This window comes from Gymnodraco acuticeps, unplaced genomic scaffold, assembly GCF_902827175.1.
Source record: "Gymnodraco acuticeps unplaced genomic scaffold, fGymAcu1.1, whole genome shotgun sequence".
Lineage (NCBI taxonomy): Eukaryota > Metazoa > Chordata > Actinopteri > Perciformes > Bathydraconidae > Gymnodraco > Gymnodraco acuticeps.
In genome coordinates this window covers 350,405-376,353 of record NW_022989816.1, presented here as the reverse complement: position 1 = coordinate 376,353, position 25,949 = coordinate 350,405, and the positions used below count along the sequence as shown (strand labels likewise).

The 25,949-nt window shown below is 41.2% G+C and overlaps 1 protein-coding gene across 25 annotated transcripts; it reads right to left on the bottom strand.

Annotated features, from left to right (window-relative positions):
* Positions 1–1,753: 1,753 nt before the first annotated feature.
* pum2 (pumilio RNA-binding family member 2) lies at positions 1,754–25,532 on the bottom strand. Of its 25 annotated transcripts, none has more exons than XM_034232052.1 (23): positions 25,204–25,222; positions 23,508–23,850; positions 18,761–18,829; positions 17,754–17,859; positions 17,367–17,554; positions 17,084–17,253; positions 16,542–16,833; positions 16,348–16,450; positions 16,100–16,207; positions 15,835–15,980; positions 13,756–13,876; positions 13,429–13,569; positions 12,977–13,333; positions 12,659–12,886; positions 12,217–12,484; positions 11,978–12,107; positions 11,745–11,879; positions 11,479–11,616; positions 7,507–7,632; positions 7,210–7,281; positions 6,227–6,348; positions 4,797–4,989; positions 1,754–4,236 (listed from the first exon to the last, which is right to left on the bottom strand). In XM_034232052.1, exons 2-23 carry the CDS (start codon positions 23,835–23,837, stop codon positions 4,105–4,107), a joined length of 3,675 nt encoding a protein of 1,224 aa, XP_034087943.1. In that variant the 5' UTR covers positions 23,838–23,850; positions 25,204–25,222; the 3' UTR covers positions 1,754–4,104. The 25 variants fall into 25 exon arrangements, with proteins under 25 accessions (XP_034087943.1, XP_034087918.1, XP_034087928.1 ...); XM_034232027.1 differs by having other exon boundaries at positions 12,217–12,508; positions 13,765–13,876; XM_034232037.1 differs by having other exon boundaries at positions 12,217–12,508; positions 16,348–16,441.
* Between the last annotated feature and the right edge of the window lie 417 nt (positions 25,533–25,949).

The following is a 25,949-nucleotide window of genomic DNA, read 5'->3' as shown; positions in this document are numbered from 1 at the left end:
CACTCATGTTTTTAATTCAAAAAACTATATTTGAATCAGTTAAAATTATTGAATGGGCCCATGTAACTTCAGAAAATATCCTTAGTTGCAAGAAATTATAATTACGTACATACAAATATATTTGTCTTCCTTAATCATTTATGTTTTACAGAATAAAATACCTATGAAGCAAAATCTCTGCGATCAATTTTAGTGCAAGGATAAAAGTAGTTTTAGTAATTGCTACTATCAAAAGTTATATTTGATCAATTAGCCTATTATTGATGCACTAGCAGTATTGTAGCAGGTCAAGGTGGGCTTATATACCTTGGGAAGTTTCATGTAAAACAATGCAAAGTATTTTTTAAATGGTACATTTTGTCTGAATATCGTCTGAATTTCAATAATGCAAAGTTGTATTACACAAGATTTGGATGCAGCTGTATTTGTACTACAATCAATTGAAATCCCTTGACTACAATCAGCTCATTTAAATGTTATTAATTATACAACTTCTACAACCAATTAAAATGTAGAGTAGCGAAATGATGTAAACAGTATGCATTACCACTGGTCAATATTCCTAACAATTGCTTAGGCTAGTTTTTTTTCAACCATTAGTGCGGACCATTTGTTTACGTGTCATTAATAGGAATACAGGGTATATGCAGGAATCCTGAAGTCAAATGTAATACATTTTAAGACCTTTTTTAAGACCATTACATACATTTTTAAGACCTCATCGCCACTTTGAGTTCTAACCGGTTACATTGGCGACACACTTTACCTCACATTGACTATACAGTATGGATTGTAAGATAGCACAACAGCTTGTGATAACTCCTTATAATTCAGATAGAACAAAGCGCAAGAGAATGAATTGTGTGACTAACCCAATGCAAGGTTTATTAGAAAAAGAAATCATTATAAAGTAGTATTTGATGTAGGCATTGTTCCCAAGAGATAAAACAAAAAACGATATATGTTAACACTTTTCTCGTTCTTAATAGAGACTATATTTAGGGTCGATATGTGTTGACTTTACTTTAAAATAGCAGATCACAGTAACCGGATATAGTTCGGCTTAGTGAACGTGTGTCTCTTCCTTGGAGGAGCAGCATCCGCCGGACTCCGCTGCTGCTCCCTGCAGTCTGCAGCGGTGTGTGTCAGCGACGTGCAGTCAGGGGAGGCACGGATTGGCTATCGGGAGAGTCGGGATTTAAACGCCGCGGCTTTCTGGCTATTACTTAGCATGTGGGACCGGACAGCTTTGATCCCCATCGACAGTGGCGATTCTAGAGTCTGTGAGCCCCTCGAACCAGCTTTCGTCACCATCAGTGGCGCCCCAACGAAACATAAAACAAGAAGCAGCATTTTACGGCGCGCTATGCATGGGTCCGCCTTGAGGGGGTTTCCCGACATGTTGTTGCAGTAAATTAAAGGGTGTTTCATGTTGTCGTTGCTGTGGACCTTCTTAATACCTTGGAAAATGCCGTTTAATACTTTTTAATAGACTTAATTTTCGCTAAATTGATTTATCAACTTTTAATACCCCGCGGACACCCTGGAATAGGAATTTGCATCAAGTTAGGCAGTGTTAGTTATATTGTGATTGGCCTACCATTTAGTGGAGTACATATTAAAACCAGTTGAAGATGTATTGACCCTTTCTCCATCTGGACACAGATTATTATCAGGAGTAACTCCAAACATTTGTAAACAAGATAAAAAAAGGCTTAAAGAAACATGAGAACAAAAAACACAACAATGCAGATCAAATGTTAGAAGAACAGTTTAATCATTACATAGTCACAATTCTGCTTCCAAAAATGAGTTTGTTTTCTTCATCTAACATCTGGAAATGTACATAAGGCCACCTGAAAATGTACATGACTTTGACAGTGTGACAAAACTCATATGTTCATATTTATATAATTGACAATATTTTACATTGCTTTTGCTTACAAGGTAGAAGCTGTTCCAAAATACAGCACTCTTCTGTACAAAAATAATTCTTGTCATATCCTGTGAAGTTTCCATGGTAGCAGAGAGGACTAAATGCAGCCTCAGATTTAGTACAGAGTGTTTTTTTCTTCTTCTTTTTAAACTGTCACACTTTAGAAAGACTAACAGTGGATGTTTCAGCTCCAGTACAAATAGAGGCTGGCCTTTCCCCATAACAGATTAAAAACAAAAACCATGCCAGATTGTGAAGCCATAAAGTTCTTTTTTCCTTTAAAATAACACTTGATCAAATAAAACTGTATACATTATATTCAAGGGGAAAGGAGTGATGAATATACACACATCAAAATGCACATCTTTGCCTTCATCTCCCCAAAAAAGTGTAAAAGACATCCCATTTACAGCATAAACGTTTACAAATGTACAACTGTACAGACGAAATAAAAGCATAACTACAAATTTAGAGCAAGGCCTGTCAAACACCACGACTAGTCGTTTTTTTTTTCAATTAACTAATAACATTACACTTATTAACTGCACATATACTACATGTATTCATTTGAAGCAAAGAAGCCGTCACTACGAGCATTACAGGTAAATCGCATAGCTTTCGATGGCCCCACCAGCCTCCACCAACGCACTTGCATACCCAACCAAATGAAAAAAGGTTTTAAAAAACAAAAACAGAACCATTAAAAAAAGGTTCCTTCGGCATCCCTTTCTTCAACTCCTCCCACTACTTCTAGTTCATTTCTCCTCAGATGTACAAAGCTGGGATAAGCTTCACTTCACAACATTTTTTTACTCTACTCTGACTTTAGGCGGTGGGGATCCCATCGTCGCTTCAAGCCCCCTACCCAAAAGCAACAATTTACTCGTACATAAAGATGCTATACATCGCTAAACTACTTCTACGCAAGAGATGATTATTCAGTACATAAAGATACCGTTTCTAGGGCAGTGTTCATCTCAAAGTACAAGACAGATAAGATGTTACACAAAACATGATAAAGAAAAAAACCATTCCAAGGATTAAAACCTGTCACAGCATGCCAACACATACCCCACCCCACTAAACCCACAAAAAGCCCCCCCTCCCACCTCCCTCACTACGGTCATTTCCTGTTAAGATTATACCAGGTTACACGCCCCGCTGTACAACCAAACCTCATGCTCTGCTTCTATAAGTTAAATGGTAGCTTTCGTGTTTTGCATAAACCCCGAGTGATCACTTGGATGAGGCTCAGTGGATGCAGCAGCTCAGGTTGGTCAGTCTGTAATATTTAGTACCGAAACTGTTCAGATAGTTACATCAGGCAGACTACAAGCTGCTGGGGTAAACAAAACGCCCGCCCCCGATGGGGAAAGGAGGCAGGAAAAAGCCACCACTGGGAAACACCGCCCTACACTGAAGCACCAATCCCTAAAGCGGAGCTCGCACTGCGGTCTTAAGAGACGTCGGGTTCACTGTGGCACAGGACTCATCGTATTCACCTGTGGGTTGTATCCTTCCACACTATGTAGTGCCATCTGAAAACGAACCCATCAGCTGCTTTGGCATGGGAAAACACTTTTACTGTGCACGGGAGAATATACAAATATAATCATCAATTGCCTAGATCTCATTAGAACAGCTGACATAATAAGTCTGGTTACAAAAACAAGTGGAATTGCTTCTTTTAAAAGGATCACTCAGTTTAGCCTTATAAAATCACTTGCTGGTGTTAATTGTAGGAATTGGAAATTTCAGCAAATGTGTATACGTTTTTTTTCTACAGAGAATTTACAAGGTAAAAAACTAAATGTACAAGATAATATGAAAACCAGTCAAATACATCAATTACATCATTAACAATGGGCTTGTGCTTTACCCAGGAACGGAAAAAAAGAAAAAAGAATCAGCCTGCCGACTGAGCGCCCCCGGGGGCCGAGGGACGGGCCGGCACCAGGGGGCAGAGCGGCAGGGGTCAGTTGTCACAGCGTTCTTAGGTGAAGTTGACTTGTCTGTGTTTTAATTTTTTTGGTAATTCCCCCAAAAATGGGATAACAGAGGGTGTCAAAGGCTAACCCCTATGGCTAAGGAGCATTTCTCACAGAACAGGGGGTTTGGGGCTCGTAGTCCTCCGCTTCTCTCCGGGGGGGCCCAGGGTGTCGACGCGACTACATGAGGCCGTTAGTGGGGCCACCGATGGGACCCAGCTCAGAGCCGCTCTTCATGTAGTATTTCTCCAGCTTGGCCAAAATGTGCTTTCCGTAGGTGTACTTACGTAAAGTGGCAATGTGAGGCCGGATCTGAGAAGGGAGAGAAGGCGCAGAGGTCAGCAGAGCAGAAACCATTAGTCCATTCATTATTGAGTTAAATCAATCTAGCTCAGTTCTGAGGCCATAAAAGCCAGATTTTGTATTTGCAGTTTCTTATGTGTTATAACTTTATGATAATAAGGAAAACAAATTAATATTTGAATATAATATTTTAGATCTTTTTGGTCAGAACACCATAATTTACAGGCATTTCTTACAATCAAAAAATAAATAACCCTAGCTCATAGTCAGTGTGGTTTAATGTAAAAAAAGTCAATAACTACATTTGAAAGAGTCAAAACACATACAATATGGATTAAATACAGGAAGATATCAAATAAAATATATTTGATGTTCTATACTCCCTTTTTGGAGGGAATGTATAAGGCCATAAACCTTGTTTTCACAAGTTGCTCAGACCCTCGCATTGTTTTGCAGTTAGGGGAAATGAGTAAGTTGTAGTTATTGTTCTATTGCATAACAGGTAAAGTACTTATTTAAAATCATTGGTACACTGTATTTATGGAGAAACAGATTTGTAGTTTAGCAACCTTGTGCATGATGATTTTGCGCTGAGCAGGTTCTGCCATGTCAATCATTCTTTGGACGACATAGTTGGCGTACTGGTCCTTCATCATGGTGTACAGGGCGCTGTGGGGCCCGTCCTTCTGGCAGCACACTTCATCTATCAGCAGAGCTCTCTCCGCACGCGAAGAGTGGATCACACACTTCTCCACAACGTTACTGAAGGACAAAAGAAAGAGAAACGCTTCCGTTTCATCATCTGTGCTGAAAGAGTTACACAGCCGTTGTCCGTCATGGTGGATGCTTTCATTGTTGGAAAGGCTGAATAATTATTACTGCTTTTTGAATTATCATACGACTGTAGGGCTGCAACAAACGACTCATTTGATAATCGATTAATCGACTATTCGGACTATTATGCCTTGCACAATTTCTCAATCAACTTTTAGATTTAGCTTGAGGTTGTTTTAGGCATGTGGAAACTAGCAATGAAGACAATAAAGATGAATACTTGATTCAAAAATACATATATTAAATTAACTAAACACATTTTGAACAAAATTAAAATTGCTTTTTATTTAAATTAAATAAATAATATTTCACATCAAAAGAAACAATGTTTTAACAAATCGTATTAAATAATGTGATGACAGAACTGTAAACAGAATAGCTGAAACTTTAACAAAATAAAGAGTAACTCAGTTACCTCTAATCATTAACCCATGTTTGTATCATGTAGTTAACTCGGTGTGTTGCTGCTAGCATACATAACACCTGACGTGGAAACGTTACTCGTGGATGGGGCTACAGAGCTGCTAGAAAGACAGTCGAACCCGGTACATTCCTCCGTCTGCATGCGGTGCACTTTTGCTAAATGTTTAGACAAATTGCTCGTGTTGCCGCCCTTACATGCTAAACTCTTATTGCACTTTTGGCAACGAGCATTTTCCACATCGAGACATTTAACCACACCTTGGAGCGCGTTCTCTCTCCCATCTCCGCAGTGTGTTGCATGCTATGAGGTGTGATTTGTGTAAACTGCCCCGCCCCCTCGCACACAGACGGGGGAGAGAAAGATCTCTCTTTTGGATTGGAAAGGTCGAAAATACATCATAGACTAATTGTTTTGTCTTTTTGCATGTTAGAAACGAGTTGGCGACACTAAGACTGCGATATAATGCTTATGTAGCAATAACACATGACATATCTTTTTTAAATGTCTCCAGTACCGATAAAAAGACCAATAACGTTGGAGCTTAACGGCGCGTAAAACACACGTATTGACGTCACCAACGAATCGACGACTGAATTAATTGGCAACTAATTTGGTAATCGATTTTAACCGATTAAGTCGATTAGTTGTTGCACCCCTATACGACTGACAATACAAGTTGAACGTGTTTCACTGCGAGGTACACCTCCTCAAAGTGTCTACATTAAAAACAAGACAACTTACCTTGCAAATTTGTGTTGGCTGAGGACAAGAACCTTTCCGCGAACCTCTGCGACGATCTTGCTCTTGTCTTCTGGTCTGCCGTGCTCCAAAACATGCTGAATGACGTAGTTACCGTACTGATCCTGTAGGAGGCAGTGGAGGTGTGAGCTCAGGGTGAAAAACCATTTCAATATAAAAAAAAAAGAAGAAAATCATAAAAGGACCCATGCAACACCCTTTATTGCGATTGATGCTCATGCAACACTATTTAACATTGATTTAAATTCTTTGCGAGATAATCATGCATCTCTAGAGCGATCGATAGACCGATGAGTGACACTCCCATTTGGATCTTACTTAAAAAGTTATCGTCATCACTGCGGAAAATCAGACAAAGCAGATGCTGCTGGTTTGATGATCAAACATGACCAACAGCATCGTTGCCCCTTCAGGAATGGGTGATGGACAGTTATGGTGTTATTTTAGTGCGACAAGAACTCACCTGCCCAAGCAACAAATAACACCACTCTGATTTGATTGTGTTAAATTAATAGTTTTTTTGGGTAGTAATGAGACCACTTTTAAATTTGGTAGCCTTCAAATCCATTTCCTGTCAATCTGTTTTAACAAGAACCTGCATTATATTAATTTAAGCCAATTTCTTGCGGTAAGATGAATCTTTTACTTGTCCTATGAGTTTCAAATTCTTCTATCAAACAATAGCAGTGAAATCAAGACGATAAAAAAAACCAGATTGATGATGGATGCTTCGGGCAGAAGAGAGGGATCATCAGACAGCAGGTGTGTCTTTTGAATCCTCTGAGGCATAAAGCAAGAAGGAGAGAAAGGCGAGAAAGAGGCGGCTCAGTGGGTTAGAAGAAGGCCTGTAGTTGGAAAACTATCTAAAATGTTAAATAAGATTCTTTACACAACAAAAGATAAAAAAGGGAAAGAGGAAGGGAGCATAGGGACATCCGCGAGAGAGAGAGGCAAGTTGCTCTGACCTTGAACAGTGCATCGCGGGACACTGTATAATATGTTTTGGGTGTCATCTCCAATGATACGCCTTGATATTTCTAGATGGAATAGGTGAGGGGGCAGGGTGGATGTTTAAATAATCACATACATCAGATGTAATGACAGCTAACAGTATACATACATTCATCCTTACATTTGACAACACAGGTACAATGACAAGCTGACAATATGAAATGCTCAAACATGAAGGAAGACATGCAAATACACATCAATAATAATCTGTCACATCTAGGTTCACTTAGAAATGAGACAGATGTGCTCACCTGGCCCAGCTGTTCAGAGTGCTGATGCAGCTCTTCCAGGATGGGCAGAGTCTGCTCCTGGGTGCAGTGCTCCAAGATCCTCTGGATGACTCTGCAGCCATAAGGGTGTGTGGAGAGCACAAACACCTGCCAAAGGAAATACAAATAAGGGTATCAGTATAGAGGTCATTTCATAAAAATAAAGCACGACTGAAGTATAAACGCTGCGTTTGACTGGACTAAAAAGCTTACAGCTGTATCAATATCCAGGGTTCATACACTTTTTCACCAATGATTTTCAATGACTTCTCCATGACCGTTACCTAATTTTCCATGACCAAAAAAATTACTCTCAGCGGTACCACTGAAAATGGTTTATTTTAACATGGAAAAGGAAAATAAGGTCTGCATATGAAACATGTTGTGCCTATCTAAAACAAATCAAATAGGCTTACTAGCTTCTACACTCTAAAGCAGGGGTGCCCACCATTTTTTGGCTGGTGAGCTACTTTTGAAATGACCAGCTCACCGAGGTCTACCAACCAAAAACAAAATTCCAAATTGCAAGGGTTGCTGAATAACAATAACTACAATAGGGCTGCAACAAACGACTCATTTGATAATCGATTAATCTATCGATTAATGAAACGATTAATCGACTATTCGGACTATTACTGTATGCCTTGCACAATTTCTCAAACGCTCTTATTTAGCCATCAACTTTTAGATTTAGCTTGAGGTTGTTTTAGGCATGTGGAAACTAACGATGAAGACAATAAAGATGAATACTTGATTCAAAAATACATTATTAAATTAACAAATTGTGAACAAAACTAACATGGTTTTTATTTAAATTAAATAAATAATATTTCACATCAAAAGAAACAACAGTGTTTTAACAAATCGTGTTAAATAATGAATGTGGAGCACTTTTGATAAATGTTTAGACACATTGCTCGTGTTACCGCCCTTACATGCTAAACTCTTATTGCACTTTTGGCAACGAGCATTGTCCACATCGAGACGGGTAACATTTAACCACACCTTGGAGCGCTTCTCTCCGCCATCCCCGCCGTGTGTTGCTGCATGTAGCAGCTGCGTGTGTGTAAACTGCCCCGCCCCCTCGCACACAGACGGGGGAGAGAGAGATCTCGTCTCGATTGGAAAGATCAAAAATACACCGACCATAGACGCATTTGTTTGTCTTTTTGCATGTTAGAAACGAGTTGGCGACACTAACGGCCCGTCCACACTACAGCTTCGACAGCTTCAAAAACGGTTTCCAACATGTCTGCCCATTCACTTTGAATGGGGTGACGTCACTTTTCGCCGAACTGCATTATGGGAAGCAGAGCGGAGCTTTCCTGGTGTTTCAGGCTGCAAAAGTTGAGCAATGTTCAACTTTTGAAGCTTCTGAAGCTTTCGGTGGAAGCGTCAGCCAATCAAATCATATGCCAGTACAAGCTCTAGCCAATCAAACCGCTGCTTGTGTGTCAGGGGCGGGAGATTCATGCGATTGGTTGTTGGTCGAGCTTCAGACAAGCTGTAGTGTGGACGGGCCGTAAGACTGCGAGATAATGTTTGTGTAGCAATAATACATGACCTTTCTCAACTCGCTACTGGAGGGAAGTCGCTGTCATATGCCTTGTGAACACTCCGATAATGCCTCTCCACGTTACCTTTCTTTGGCAGAGCGACGCTTGCTTTACAAATAAGGCAAATAACCTTTGAATGTGACATCACAAACAAATATTCTTCCTCCCATTCTGTGTGGAAGTGGTTTGTCTTTAGCTTCTTGCTCGGTCCCGCACTCATTTTGTTGTTTGTCTCTTTAACGTAATTTGAGTTTTCCCGGCACTTGACTGATTTTGTATCGCTTTGCATTCTGGGTTAACAGACTGGAAAGCGATAGGTCGCTTTTTCTGTCAATCAAGTAAACTCCTGAATTAAGTGGCAGGGAGGAGGGATCGAAACTTGTTTTGTCTATTTTAACGGAGCTGGATTTTTTTTTTTATGAATGACTCGCGATCTACCAGCATTGCCCCGGCGGTCGACCGCGGTCGACGTACTGGGCACCTCTGCTCTAAAGCAATTAAAATCTCTCACCAGCAAAATACCTCGTCAGTTAAATGCCATTTTAAGTTTCTTTACTATATACAGGGGTGCACATAACTTTTTTACCCTGGTTCTCAAAGGAGCACCTGGAGATGTTGCTTGGTGCTCATCCTTAAAATGAAATAAACCGTAACTTTTGAGGGGGTCTTGACTTTATTTGCCAGACACACGGCACTGAACACACATGCAGAGGTGAACACAGAACACACATGCAGAGGTGAACACAGAACACACATGCAGAGGTGAACACAGAACACACATGCAGAGGTGAACACAAGACAATATTAGCACGACCAGTAATCCTACAAGCTATCATCACTCCCCTCCTGACTGTTCTCCTCTCTGTCTTCCTCTCTGTCAGACATGGTAGCTGATGATGTAGGCCTACTACTTCCTCTCTGGTTGAGTCTGTGATTAGCTGCTTGCATCCACAAGTCAACATCTGGGTTTGGGTCGAAAGTCTCTGTTGTCATCTTAGACAAGTGGATGTAATCAAATAAGTATGTGAACATAACCAATAACCTACCATAGCCAATAACAAATGAATGTAACTTATTTTATTTGTGTTGTTCATTCATATCTTATTTTACCTTAACATTTATTTATTTATGCATTTTTTTTATCTGTCCAGTTTTAAAGGATATTTTTGGTTACTGTCCTATAGTATACATTGGAATGATTTCAAACCTGTTTATCCCAATAATTATAAAGGAGTGCCTTGGAAATATGTGTTTACATAAATTGCGACCAAACCGTTTGAACTTAGACTTTACCTCACTGAGCTGTAGTTATCAGCCTCTCAGTCTGACTGGAGAGGACTCTCCCTCCACATTATTGTAGAAACATCTTCTTCTTATATCCGTTAGAGCAGCTAGCACGGCACCAGATTCTAATAACAACAGCGCTGGTACCGGTGCACCCTCCCTCGCTCACTCGCATTTTGGCTGTGAGCTGCGGGCGCCAGATAAGCCAACATCCCCCATTTTCATCACTTACAGCGCCCATCGTACAGGGCAAATGAAACGTGTAACCGGGGTGAAAAGGGTGTTACATTTACTTAATTATGAATATTGTTACATCAAGGCCGAAAATTAGGATGAGCCCCAACGGTCAAAATGTTTTTTTCCCTCCCAGAACTGCCAGCGCAGCGCCTCCACAGATCTGGCGCCCTAGGCGAACATCTAGCCAGTGCTACGGGCCGGCCCTGAGTTCATATGCAACTCGCAAATATCTTTCTATCTTTCTTTCTCTTTCTCTCTTCTCTCTCTCTCCTCTATTTTCTCTCTCTCCCTCAATGTTGGTACGCAAATGCGCTTTGTTTCAAATGACCCAGTGCTCTTTTTTTGGCGGAGGTGCGCATGCGCCAGTTATGTGCAGCCCTGACTATACAGTATTTATTATCATTATAGTATTACTATTTCGGCGATTAGATAAAATATACATTATATTTGATGCAACTTTAGTTACATTTCTATGACTGTTCCAAAACTTCAGGGCCTGGAATTAGCATTTTGAATTTTCATGACTTTTCCAGGTTTTTAATGACCGTAAGAACCCTGAATATCAGATATTTACTTCACAATATTGTGGTATCCATAGAAATTGGAAAAAGTGTAAAAGGTGGCGATGGACTTTATTACTAACCAAAAAAAAGAAGGCACTAGCTTAGAAAAACAATGATATGCAATAATACCATTAGTATTTATTTTTAACACCGTGATTGTAAAAAAGTAATGCCTTCACTCCATACAGAAATGGATTGTTTTATTGCTTGACAATTAATGTCATAGGATCATGTTAAACTGACATCTGATCTGCTCATTTCTTTTTCATATTACCTTCTTGCATAAAACAATGCCATCTATATATTGAACGCACCTGTCCTTGGAAGGCATCAATAATGAACTGTAGGGCCTGAGGCTGGACGCACTCGATACACTTCTGCACCACATGGTTGCCATTCTGGTCCTTGACACACTTCAACACGTGGCCATCCAGCTCGCGGACAATGTCGCTCTGGAGAGAAGACGTTAGGGGAAGGAGGGGAACATTTTAACAAATGTCCCCATGTTGGCGTATGATAACAAAATAAATAAATAGTTAGCAAGAACATTGTTTAAAAAAAAAAGTATCATCTCACTTACAATTACCTGCTGGTCAGAGGAAATGGACTCCAGGGCTTTCTGAATAACTCTGCAGCCGTACATCTGCAAAGCCAGGGGAAGGACGTGTCCACGGATACGTGTTGCCAAAGCCAGCTTCTGGTCTGCACTCCCAAACTGCACCACATAAAACAAAGTATTTAGTACACATACTCAAGAAAATCTCTGGTCTTGTATCTGTTCAGATATAGATCGACTTTAAAACCAGTCCTTACCTCAAAGAACTTTTGTATGACATAGTTCCCAAACACATCAGTCATCAGTTGGTATGCTGCTTGCAGAATCTCTCCGAAAACCATCTGCCTCTCAGCTGGAGTGGCTCTCTCTAGCTTCTGTTGGATAAATCTAGACAGATGAGAGGAAAAGATGTTTGTCAGATTTTGGTACAGACACAATGCAAGGTAAAAGAGTTACAATGCCTTTTTCAGCCAAAGAGCTGAAATATCTTATCCACCTGGATCCATGCTGGTCCTGAGAGAACTCCACCATGTGTCCCGGTAAGTCACGGAGTTGAAGGTTGGGGAAGCGATTATTCCTGAAGTCTTCCAGTAGGCGACTGCGTCCGGACGGCATGACATCAGAGCGACTGTAGCGGGGCCGAGACGGAGGGAACAGCTGGCTGCTGGAATTGAAGAGACTGGACGTCCCGCCGGCACTCCGGTACTTGGCCTCAGCTCCAGGCGCTGCAGAGATGTAGCGGCCGCTGCCATTCGTCAGGCCACCTAGGGTAACAGGATGAGCGGATACTGTAGTGGTGACAGCAGTTGACCATGATTGTTATTCATTTTAGAACAGTGTACACATTGGTCAAAAGAAACGTTTAAAAAATGAATATTGAGATAAAGTAAAAATTAAATAATGTAAAACATTAGATAATGAATGAATATAAGGCATACCTAGGTGAAGGCTGGAAGAGGATCCATGAGAGGAGGGCAGAGAGGGTGGAGGAGTGAGTGGAGAGTGACCTGGGGTGAGGCCAATGGGGCTGGGCGAAGAGGAGTAACCCAGGCTGTTGTAAAAGGGCTGGCCGATGGGAGTTAAGTTGCTGTTGCCGCGTTTGTAAAGGTCAGCACTTGCCAGCAGGGAGTCCCTGCGAGATACACTGCTACTAGTAGAGCTTGATACTGCAAAAAAACAAAAACAGAAACAGTGTGAGAAAACAGACTCCTAAAAGTAAAGTTTATCCTTGTCTAGCTTGTGGCAAAGTTACTGACCAGAGGAGCCGAAGCCCCCGAGAGCAGAGCCCAGGCCGACGCCGAGCGAGCCGCCGGTGTTGCTGAAACCCAGGGAGGAGTTCTGTTGCTGTGCAGCGGAGGTGTGTGAGAAGAGGGAGCTGCTCTGAGAAGTGTTGGGGACCGATCCAGAGCCGTAGAAGGAGCTGGAGGGCAGCCCGCCGCTGGGTGGGGGAGCCTGCTGCTGTTGCTGCTGCTGTTGCTGCTGCTGCTGCTGCTGAGGCATGGAGCGGTACAGCCCGTTGCCTGGAGGACCAGACATGTTGTTACCGGAGTTAGAAGCTGACACCGCAGCTGCTGGTGGACGGAGAGAGGAGAGTGTGAGGGGCACAAGGAGAGCTGAGGGCAGAATGACCCGGGTGGTACTGATTGAGTAAGAGCAGGGAGGAGTAGATAGACATATTGAAAAGGATGACAGGTGGACTAGTACTCACCAGCTTGTGCTGCTGCTGCAGGGTTGAGGAGGAGAGGAGTCTGGACTAAACGAACGGGACCACCTAGGCCAGCTCGACCTGGGCCCATCACAAGGGCCCCATTCTGGTCATAATAGGCTGCAGGGGCCAACACCTGGTATCCTGAGATGAAGAACATGAAAAGGGTGTTACTACAAATGAAACAACTTTAAGACACTAAAGAACATAAAACCAAAAAAAATATATATAAATACAAAACATACTTAAAAGACAATTAAAATGACTACATCTAGCAGTGAAGTTAAATGTATATGGCTGTATTGTATTTGTAAGTAGTAGTGTACTTACCAGACATACCTGCGTACGCCAACGCAGGGTTTGCGGCAGCTGCTGCGGCGAGAGACTCCTGCTGACTCTGCTGTCCCTGCCCCGGGGTGAGGGGCCGCTGGTTGTTTCCCTGCCGCATCACCTGGGAGGGGACGGGGAGGACATCGTCACAACTACAGCTTCCCCAAAGGCACTCGCAGAGTTTAACCATATTTAGCTTTTTATGGTAAAGTTGAGCTAATCTGCTTCATCAGGACTGTGTGGCTTTGGTTCTAGCAGTTCTGATTGACAAATGCCTAGCAACATAAACAAACAACCCCCAAACTGGCATCACATTTTGATTCAAATCTTCTTCAATTCTGATTGGTGCACAGAGGAATGCGACAATTTGTTTCCAATAGCGGCAAAACCACTTTTAACACAAGGACAGGAAGATAAATACAGACAGTTATTACTAATTTGAACTGTATATTGACATGAACTGCACTTGAATTTATAATCTAAGATCATATATGATTTTAAGTCTTAAGCTGAACAGCATATGATCAATATGTAATTTAAAGAAACCCACACCCAGAAATCTGTCTAATGAAGAGGGCAGCCATCTTGAAGTTAGTTAAACAGTGGCAGTGTTTTCGTTTGTTCCAACTATAATATTTAAATCTCAATATAATATACTTTCACATGTGCAGCTCGGTTGTCATGACCTTTATAGTCAGCACATAACGGGTACGCATGCGCGGCAAAAATCTGAATTGCGTAACGTCACTTGTGTCACTACGCGCCTTTGCGTACCTCAAAATATCAAAAATAAAACACATATTTCGTCTACAGGTGTTTCTTGTCAACACTCAATGGAGTAAACTACGAGACGTGTCAAAAAACTCAAAGACATTAAGCAGCTACGTTGCCGTTTCGCTCCCTGGCTGCAGTGGGAGACTCCCCTGAGCACACTGTGCCCCGAGCACACTCTGTGCCCCGCGCACACTCTGTGCCCCGCGCACACTCTGTGCCCCGCGCACACTCTGTGCCCCGCGCACACTCTGTGCCCCGCGCACACTCTGTGCCCCGCGCACACTCTGTGCCCCGCGCACACACTGGAGAACTGCGCAAAATCAGCTGATCACAACGTTCACGCTCTGTGGTCAAGCTGCTGCAGTTTGATTTACAACAAAGTGGAGTGAAACACACAGTTGCAAACTTCCTCAGGGTGTTAATGGAATAGTTTGAAATCAGACAGAGGTGGAAGAAGTACTCAGATATTGTACTTGAGTAAAAGTAGAAGTACCAGAGTGTTACCCTGTTACAATAAAAGTCCTGCATTCAAAATGTTACTCAAGTAAAATTAGAAAAGTATTATCATCAAAATATAGTTAAAGTACCAAAAGTAGTCATTGTGCAGATTGGTCCATTTCAGAATAATATATATGATATGTTTTGTAATGATTGATCATTAAAGTGTTCTCAAAGCTGCAGCTAATTTTACAAATTAGATCAAAGTCAAGTAAAGTAAAAATATCATATAAGTACAGTACTTGAATAAGTGTACTTAGTAACTTCCCACATCTGAAATCAGATATGACTTCAAGTCATGTGATCATTTCTTAGTATTTGATCCTTCAACTTGGCCTCAGGAAATGCAAGGACTTCACAGTTTTGGCAACAAGTTTTGGAGAAAGCAAATCGGAGGCTTAAAAAGAGACAGGGAGGTGCATCTTCATCATCTTCATCATCTAGCATGCAAGAAGTGTAAATAGAGGACAGTGAAGGAGACACTGAGGAGGACCACGCTTCGTGTGGGGTAAGTACCAAACGCTGTCTCCTGGTACTCATCTGAGTAACTCACTAAAAAAAGTTATGTGCACCCCTGTTTATAGTCCATCTGTACATGGCCATGTTCTTGAGTGTGAAGTTAACTAATCCGTGCTTGACGTATTGAGCGCATTTCAAAGTCATGACATAAACCAGACTTGCATAAATCTGCGCTAACTAGCTTTGAGTGGTGTTTAGGAGATAGCTTCATCTGGGTGCAACTCGTCATTCAGGTGCTTTTTAGGGCCACCTTTGCAAAACAACCCACTGATCAAATCCACTTCTTACCTGTTGTTGGCCTGGCCCTTGTCCCTGATTGGATGCTTGCTGATTAGCTGAGTGATTGGCATTTGAGGCAGCCTGCTGCTGGAAAAGGTTGGCCGGGTACACGCCCCAGGGAACACCATAGTACTGTGGAGGGACCACTGTGGGGCCTGAAGGAAATGGTGATGTTACATACAGATCAACTGAACTCAATCAGAACAGAAGAGCACGTCAAAGACAAAAGGCTTAAGAGCTCAAAAAAGGCTGAAAATTGTTTTTGTATGATCACCTGCAAGCGAGGCTGCTGCTGCCAGACCAGCGGCTGTGTAGGGGTCGGTTCCAGGGGGGCCAGCATTAATGATGTAAGGGTTTGGCACAAACGCGGGAGCAAGGCCAGCTGCGTATTATGTGGAACAGTAATTATTTTATATTTCCATATCAAGTGAATATGCAGCATTGAAAACAGATCTCTAGAGACAGAAAAGTAGTTGAACGATATTACACAGCACACTGTGGAAGATGCACAGTCCCACTTACCCAGATGCTGCTGCTGGGCTGCAGCCAGGGCATATTGCTGCTGCTGAGCTGCACTGAGCTGCTGCACCGTGAGGGTATTTGATCTCTGGAACAACTGGACCAAATAAAATAAGAAAACAAGAAAAAGGATCACAATCTGTTGAATGATCTTACAATCATCTCTCTTTAAGGATGTGTTGTGAGATTCAACCAACCTGCTGCTGAGAGTTGTAGTCAAACATTCCTACTGGAGTTCCTGAGGAGTCCACCTGAATCTGGTTCCCGGCGTAGTCGAACTGGAGGGACTCCACTCCGGCCTGCTGCTCCATGCCTCCCATGTTCTGGGGTTCCTGGTTCTGGAAGTCCTCAGGTCCCTTGTTCTGAGCGGGGTTGTGTTGTTGGAGGACATGTTGGTGGTGCTGTGCCATCATCTCCATACCTGGCTGACTGGGACCCATTCTCTCCACAGCCTCAGTGGGGGAAGCTTGGCGGCTTCCAGGGGTCAGACTGGAAAACCAAAGAAGCACAAATACCAAATTAGAAGGAAACTTTTCCTTAGGAAGAAGGTCTATTATAGTTGTTAAGACGATTAGCTTTTATATTTAAATTAACTTGCCTATTTGGACAATTTTATTATGTTTAGGCTTGAAATGGAAGGATAATCGAAAACAAGAGCTTCAGATGAGGATTCAAAAACGAATTTACATCTCAATCACATTGGATAGCCATTTGAGTTACGATTAAAGAACAAACATACTTGAAATCTTTGCAGTCTCTGTCCATGCCGTTTAGTAGACCTCTTCCGTTTGCTTTAGCGGGATCATTCTCATCTCCCACCTTCTCTGGGCTCTTGTCCTCTTCAAAGGGGGATACTTTCTCTTGTACATCAATCTTCTCTCTCCCATCTTGATCAACATCTGCTCCACCCTATATTCATAAAAAAAATAAAAAAAATAAAGGTTAAGACTATTTGCCTTCCAAGGGAATAACTTTTAATGAGTAAGAGATGGCCCCATTTTGAAACAAAAAGCTAAACTTACATAGCCTCCATTCCTGTAGCGACCGTCCATTTTGTCCCCAGGAGAAGAGCTCAGGACGTACTCCACCATGCTCACCCCCAAGCCTCCGCCTTCTGAGCGAGGTGAAAGCACAGAATTGGCATCACCATTCCCATGGAAACTCTGGCCTGGTCGCCGCTGCACCATGATTGGCTGAGACACTGAATGATCTGAATGAAAAGCTGTGATCAGACATAGTAATAGTCGTGTACATAAACCAATCTGGGTAAACAACCCAGTCATAGTCATGCAACAGTGAAAGTCAAAGTCAATAGGTGATCAGTGGTGCTATTTTCAGCCATGAAATGAATTCTTGATCTTGAAATGATAGCTACTTGAGAATACAATAAAGACATAGGAGCCACTCACGTGATGTTCCCCATGCATTGTCCCTCCACTCCTCTCCAAGAAGCATCCCTTTCCTTCCATCCTTGGCCAGCTCATCAGAATCCCAGAGCTTTTTTGCTGGCAGATGCTACAAGTAAATTGTAGACATTTGAAATGAGTAAGTAAGATGTCTTATGCCATGTAATATGTAAAATATGCAAACTATAGTTTATTTAAAATCTGATGTTTAGGGATAAACATTTTCCCATTACTAATACTCAATCAAAAATCTCCCTTCATTATGAACACTTATATACAGTTATTGTGGCTGCAGAGATCATGAAGAAAAACATCCCTGCAATACACTGGAGGGCCCTGTCCAACCCAATCTGATGTGTGTAAAGGCAGCCACCTACAAATGTCTTACTGTTAACTTTCAAGCCAAGAAAAAGAGAGTGGTGCATACAGATTCCTACTTTGATTTAAAGCTGTACTGCAGGGTTGTCAAAACCGTGTAACAGGGGGGCCCTCATAACAAAATGTCAATTTCCCCAGTAAAATGTTAAAGTGATGCCAGAAAACAATATCTCGGTTTGTCAAAAACTATGTACTTACTCCAACAAAAAAAACCCCGTGTCAAATAGACTGCCAGACGGCCTTGACAGTTTTGTTTTTACGGAACTCCGAATAAATAGGGGATGGATGTCCAGCCGGTCGGCGGACGAGTGGCAGGCAGAAGGCCTACACTTAAACTGTGAATTCGGAATAAGATTGTTTCTTTTACTGTCCTTTTTTTCTGTAGAGGAAGTAACGAAACCATAACTCTGGATTAATTTGTTGTTTGAGGAGCAATATATGACTCGGCAGCTTTAAGACATGAAGAATCTATTATTTTCCAGTTCGCTGTAATGCATTATTTTCACCCGAAAGTGGGCGGGCTCGTAATTCTGGCTGGAACTGACGTTAGCCCCCTCATACTATATTTTTCTATAAAAAAACCCCGGTACTGTAATTGAATATAGACAGACGTTAGGAGGAAAACCTCTTACCTCTCCCATGCCCCTCGACTCCAAAGCAAGAGCCTGGAAGTCGTAGTTCATTTCATCTGCAGCACGGACCTGAGACAAAGGAAGAAAACATGGACTGTAACCAAAAAGCTTTAAGCACTAAATAAGAGGAGACAAAAAAGACATGTTCTGATCAATAAGTAGCAATTGGTATGTGCTCAATTTTACCCTGAAAAAAAAAACGAGGTTCTGTGAGAAAAAACTAAACAACCAGAATATTTCAAGAGGCCGCTCAGCCAGCATGTTCAATACTGAGGATTTCAACAAGGTGCTTTATAAAATAGGCCACAATACATCCACATTTCCTTTGAAATGTGTAATTCTAAATGTGTAAGCCTAATTAGCTTTCCATAAGTTATCCTAATCACCAGAGTACAGATCCAGGAGGATTTTCATAAACTGAATGAGCCATTGTTCTGCACTGAGGCTGATGATGCTGGAACTAATTTGGATGTTTAAATGTCAAGATAACAATCATAGCACTAGAACACTGAAAGGACTTAACAAAACAGAAGAGCTGCGCCCAATTTATTTTCCCTCCGGACCACCCTGATTCTGTTACATATGATAAGCAGGGTCATATTTTAAGGCAAAAAACTGATGTAATGCAACATGAACCCAGACAGACACAGCTGTAAAAAACAACACAGAAAACAGGTTACACCGAAACATTTTTCAACAAGCCCTTATTAATGCATACAATGGACCTGACATGGGTTTATCTCTCGGCCCCATGGCATGCGTCTCAATAATTAGAAGGTTGGCCAGAAATAAGTGTTAGAATAGATTAAAATTGTAAAGAGAGATCCTTTTCTTTTAAATCACAAAAACATATCAACCCTTAACCTTCTTACTAGCTTATTGGTTGGGTTTTGGTTGGATAGAGCTAGTGAAATAATTCCAGTCTAGTCCATCCTAATAAACATACTTTACGAGCGATAGAATTACTAACAAAGAACTGCTAACAGAGCACTTATATACTAATAAAGGACTGGCTTATCTATAGCCAGTTGAGTAGCACTGTTTTGCTCTATGAAACCTGATGTACTTATATAAGTCGCTTTGGATAAAAGCATCAGCTAAATGCAATGTAAAAAAAAAAACATTAACTTATTTTAAATGTTCAGCATTGTCTTTTTATAGCCTAAACTCATGTTGGTTAAGTGAGGTGGATGTGACGCTACAGGTACCAGTAAGAAGATCAAAGTCAATGCAGGAAGTGAAGTTTGTGCAACAAAGAAAGAAATCTCAAAACTGTTTAGATGCCAAAACACTGAGCTGTTCAATTCTGGTAGAGAGGTATTAGAAGTTAGACCGGTTATTAGTGGTGAATGATAATTATCGGTCCGATATTAGGAATTATGACGTCATCCTGATAAACCCGATAAAAGTATTAATAGCCCCGATAATATACAATATATTTTTTGGGTAAAAAAAAGAAAAAATACTGCGGTGTGGGTGGATTGGGATGAGGGGCGCTTGTTTTTCACTCGGCTCCTCCCGTTTTGCCAGTACTGTGGTATTAGTGGTTTAGGAAGAGGGGAGTTTTTCACAAATCCAGCGCTCCCTAACTCATGCCTGGCTGTGACGTAAATGGTGTGCGGCTGTAAAGCCAGGACAGTAAACAAACATGTCATCGGTAGTATGGGACTATTTCAAAGTTTCAGAGTTAGATAGTTCGCTTGCTATTTGTATTAACAAATGCAGACGTTCCACGAGGAGGGAAAAAGGCAACGAGCTATAATACTTCCAACCTGATTAGTCACCTGAAACATCGCCATCGCTACGATGGTGTGTTAAAAGCGTACGAAGACGCCTGCGCTGCAAAACTGCGGCGAATCCAAAGCCAGCTGCAAAGGCACCGGGGCTTTTGAAAAAGGCAAGAACTTTATTTGGGAAAATAAATATGGTCACTTTGAAGAGTCAAAACTGTTCTTGGCTTTGTTTTGTTCATAGTAGTAATGCTCATGTCATTTGCTCACTACTAGTCTTTTTTTTACCAACAGGTGTGCAAAAACTACAGTACATTTAATATATATATTATATTATTATCGGTATCGGTCTTGAGAAGCAGGAAGTTATCGGTATCGGTTTCAAAAAACCAATATCCTGCATCCCTACTGGTTATCATAGCGACAGTCACTCTGCAGCTGTGCCAACAGTGGACAAAGCTCTGGTCTGACTAGATTTGCCTTCTGCAAATGAGAAGGTTGCATTTTTTTAACAATCAATGCTGTTGCTGCCCTAACACACCTGGGTCTTGTGGTGGCCCAGTGACGGACTGGTGATCTGTCCAGGGTTGACGGCACCTCTCAACCAAAGTGTGCAGGGAGAAACTAATACTCAGTCCTTTTTGTTAAGACGCCTCGATTCTTTTTATTTGGCTGGTAGCGGTAGTATTCAGAGTGTTCTACAGAGAAGACCTACTGGACCGACAGTCCTTTCCTCTTGATGTATTATTGCCTGAATACGTCTGGATCGTACCTAATATAAATTCAAATTAATGAATGAATAAGGCACCAACTCAACTGTAGTGAATATTTCCATTTGATTTTTTGTCAACAAATACAATTGACTGTTTTAGTCAATAGAACCTGCCAGTTGTCAACAATGTTCTTTAACCAGTTAATCCCGAAGGTCCCCCCAGTGGACCCCTCCCACAGTTTTTTTTTTCTCACATGTCTCAGGGCTTCTTAACATTTATGAAACTATTAATGTTTCATACCCTTTTAAAGGTAAGAAACTCCGCTAACTGACAATAAGAACAATTGTTAGCTAAAAAAAACACAAGAGTAATACCAAGCCTTTGAATTAGCATTGAGCGAAAAAATGCTAACTAATGCTAACGCTTTTTTACACACAACACACGGTAGAAATGCCCTTATTACTATCTTAACTGCACAAACAAGATATACGATTTAAAGCTGAGACTCCACAGATTCCACACATGTAATGTCATCACTGTAAGACCTCGAATTCCTGGAGCTATCAGCCAGAAAAGAGAAAGTAAACAACATCCGGTTCCAAAAATATTACAATAATTACGTCTTACCTTTTTTGATTTGTGATCAAAAGTTGTGTTCAACGGAATAAAAACGTATCTCAAGGTTAATCCAATGTCTTTGTGTCACGTAGATTTTTTTACTGATAATCAATCATCATATTTATGGCAATATACTCGGTATAAAGTATTGCCGTCCAGGCTTGCACTTTCAGATATGCTTCGTTTGCTTCTCTATTACGTCCGCTATGGTAATGTTTACGTAGATTTGGGAACTGCCCATCGATTCTATTGGTTCTGATGGTTAAGAAAAAGGTGTAAATCACACGAATCGACCAATGGGTTCCAGAGATATGGTCCTGCGTAAAGTATAAAGAATGCCAGCCAGCGTAAGCACATTACGCAGCCGACTTCATTTATTGTTTACAACGTAACGAAGCAGGAAATGCAGCAGGACCCAGAGCGGACGGAGCGGACAGCAGTTAACAGAATTGCAGTTTTATTGCTTATAGATTATCAGAACATTTCAAAGGGGACACAGCCCCATTGGATATTAATCTATGGATTAACTACATCATCGTTTTTATCGTTTTAATGCCATTGAAGACCAGTTTAGACCAGACAACGAGGAAGGTAAGTCATTGTTAGCCTAGCGCATTAGCGCTAGCGCCATTTGTTTTGATGTACGTTTTTGTTGATAACGTCGCGAGTTTGTATCTTTCAGTGTTGGGCTGTTCAGATGGGCACCGTTAGATTCTGTGTCTCCTTGCGATCATAAACAATGTGTTGGATGTGCAGCTAGGATAAGTAATAAGGGAGCGAGGAGTGATTTTCGGTGCAGTAATAGGTTAGCATTTTTCGCTCGGGGCTAATTCAGTGGCTCACTGTAAGAGTAAGCCTATGTTTTATTTTATTTTATTATTTTTTTCACAACAGTTGTATTTGGATGGAATGAATACCTATAGTGATAATTCAAAGTAATAAAATGATTTTTACAGTGAAAAAGTTCAAATGGAACCGATGGTTCCCAAATTACCCAGAGGTGAGTCCGCTTAGACTTTATTTTTCTAAATCTCTCTAAAAAAGGTCAAATTTCACTTGTTTTGCATCAATCTTGATACAGGGTACTTATTATATGTTATAGTTTGGATTCCTAAAGCTTTTAGTCTACTAACCCATCATGCAAGGGTGGTTTTCACTATAAGTAAAGGTTTTTTTTTTAGGTGGACATTAGAATTTACATGTTTTTACTATGTTCCATCTGAATTTACTTTAAAATAAAAACATCTATATTGATTCTGATACTTCTACATCCAACTCACAGATGTAACCTTGCTTTGAGAAAAATAATTATTAATTTACCCCTTTTAGAAGTGAAGATATATCATTTGTTGTGTTAGTGGCATTTTCGAGCCTGAAACCTGAAAAACAGGCTCAGGGCTTAACTGGTTAACCAACAACCCCTTTTTTTTTTTTTGCATGTAGAAGTCCTTTATATTTAATGAAAGTAGAACAACCCCTTGGCATATCGGAGACAGATTCTGCACCCTAAAGCATTACCCTCTACCAACAAAAGCCTGTGATTTTAGATCAAGAGATCCAATTTCAATAAAACAATATTGATGGTTATTGATGAATGTCTGGCATTTGGTGTAAAACATAACGGATCAACAGAGCATGTGACATGAATTAAATCAAATAATGTAACACTAAGTGCAAATGCTTTACCTGATCAACATGATTAGCATCACCAGTTGGCCAGCGATGCTTGCTGGGCGTGCAACCTCCAAGCTGCTCCCCGGGCTGCCTCTGAAAGAAGTATCCAACGGTGGCGTCATCCTGAGACCGTCCACTCAGTGGAGGCTGCGGGGTACCCGGGGTAGGGTGAACAACCCTTTCCATTCCCTGTAAATGTGGGACTACAGCAGCCTGTCCAGCTACTCCAACGTGAACTCTGACACCTACGGACTCAGGAGCGCCATTTGCATGCAGCATCCCACCTCTTGTCTCCTGCCAGGCCACGTCATTCATACCTAGGATGCTGCATGGAACGCTCATTCCACGGTAAAGCCTATACAAAACAAAGATAGACAAACAACTGTTATGTTGACATGGCTATTCAGACTCGTTTCATCCCCGTTTTGTGCTTTTCTGCATAGTAATAACATTACTTTTAATAGACTTTAAGTCTGACACAAATAAGTCAGTAATATGGTTTAAGTACCTTCTTTTTATTTATATAAAGTCAATGTAGCACCAATTTACACTTGACAGTTTACCATATACAGTAAGGCTTTAAGGAAATAAAATGCTGCAAGTAAAACATGTGGGCGTTATTGCTGAATTTATTGTGAGTAAAAGTACACCTTTATAAAAGATTAAAGGGAAAGTTTTCACCCAAAAGATTACTACACGTATAACAGGTAGGCTACCACTTATTTTCTTCGCCGGGAAATGACTAATTCCCGAGATGCTAACTTCGTGCTACGACTATAACAATAGTTTATGTTGCACAAGATTTCAAAATGTAGTTGACGGATGAAACTGGGCATTTACATAAAATGGGAAGTCTAATTTCGACGGTTTAATCATTCACGAATGGGTAAGGCAAGAACAAAACAGGTAACTGACTAGCATGTTGATGCATGAATGCTAGCTAGCGTTGTCTTTAGGCTAGTGTTAGCTGGTGATCATGGCAAACGAAACGCTACCGTTAATGTTACTAGTGATGCAAAAACACTCGATGTTATCGCATAACATTGGGTATTGTATTCCCACTGCAAGAACCATCGGTAATGTTTGACTAGCTGCACTGATATATCCAACATTACTAGTCGATGTGACAAACCGATGTGCAAGCAAGCCTTCAATCAAGCTAATGATGTTAACCTAGCCTGCTAGCCCGTTGCTAACAAGCAAGCTAGCCTAGCCGCTTTGACTTATTATTTACGTTACTTATATTTCCAAATGTTTAATAGCTAGCAATTCCTTGATGTGTTGCATTGTATGTTTGTTACAGTGCACGTCTTTGTCGGTACTAGCTGATATCGCTTTTGTTTATTGTTCTCAAGTGATACTTCACTGGAGCATTAGCAGCCAGCTAAAAAGCTAACGCTAGCGGGGCCTGCTGTTTATTATTGGTTTGGCGATCAAAGTTACATTTGTGAATTCACGATTGTCTTACAGTAGCGTGTGGGCTCACCTGTTCGATGGAAAAGCCGTAAATGTTCCTTGGTTCGTAATAAAGCGTTGGTTGAATGCACACACGCCTAATAAACCCAAATAGCTCGGAGCTAGCACACGCTTATTGCCAAGTTGTGTGAGCTAAAACATGAAGCAAACACTGAGTGGCTCAACAACATGGCCCCCCTTCAAGTTCCAAACAGAGGGGCCTTAACCGCTAAACAAAAGGGGAAATACTCACAGCACGGCAGTCGCGTTTAAAATAGTCGCTTTGCACAGCTTTTGCCCTGAACACATAAAGAGGAGATACTCACGCGTTGTCTTGTCGAGAGAGGGTCTCTGCTTGTAGCACGCCGTCAACCCAATTATATATTGTTTTTGTTTCCTTGGAGAGAGCGGTGATTTAGCAAGGCTTGATAGTCAAAGCTAAGAGTTTGCCTACGCTAGTGCCCCCTCCCTGTAAATAGCGTGAACTACGTAGACATGCGTATAACAATGTCGAATTGAATTTGCCTTCCCAACGTACCTTTTTTACACCATGGCAAGATGTATTTTATTTGATAAGCAACCTGACATCCATCATTTTGTTCAAATAAGCATTTCCCATAAAACTTCTTATTTAAATATATAGGCCTATTTTAGAATTCGAGCGTATTGAATACTAGACTTGTATGGACAAAGGATTATCTTTAACCAAATATATAATGTTTAAATTCGGATATGGGGAATGTTTAATGACGAGCAGCCCATAAAACACGTCGTCTTAGAGAGGAATAATAAAAAAATTAAAAAGCCGTGTTCATTATGCAGTTTGATTCGGATGATTTAAACTGATCCTGGGTCGGGCTTGTCCTCGTGGTCCATGACCCTCCTCTCCATAAGGGAACTCGGTGAGATCCAATCACCTCTTCCTCTACAAACTGTGAGCTCACCTCCCTATTTCCTATTGGATTGCTATATTTAGGAAACCACCCTATGCTTTATAAA

What these genes read in the sequence shown, in the direction of transcription:
- pum2 (XM_034232108.1), bottom strand. Translation starts at nt 23,837, where the DNA reads ATGAGCGTTCCATGCAGCATCCTAGGTATGAATGACGTGGCCTGGCAG. An exon ending in AGCCCAGCAGCAGCATCTGG is followed by an intron (nt 16,208 to 16,347) that starts GTAAGTGGGACT and finishes CATAATACGCAG; the next exon opens with CTGGCCTTGCTCCCGCGTTT. An exon ending in AGCCAACACAAATTTGCAAG is followed by an intron (nt 4,990 to 6,226) that starts GTAAGTTGTCTT and finishes TTTGTCCTTCAG; the next exon opens with TAACGTTGTGGAGAAGTGTG.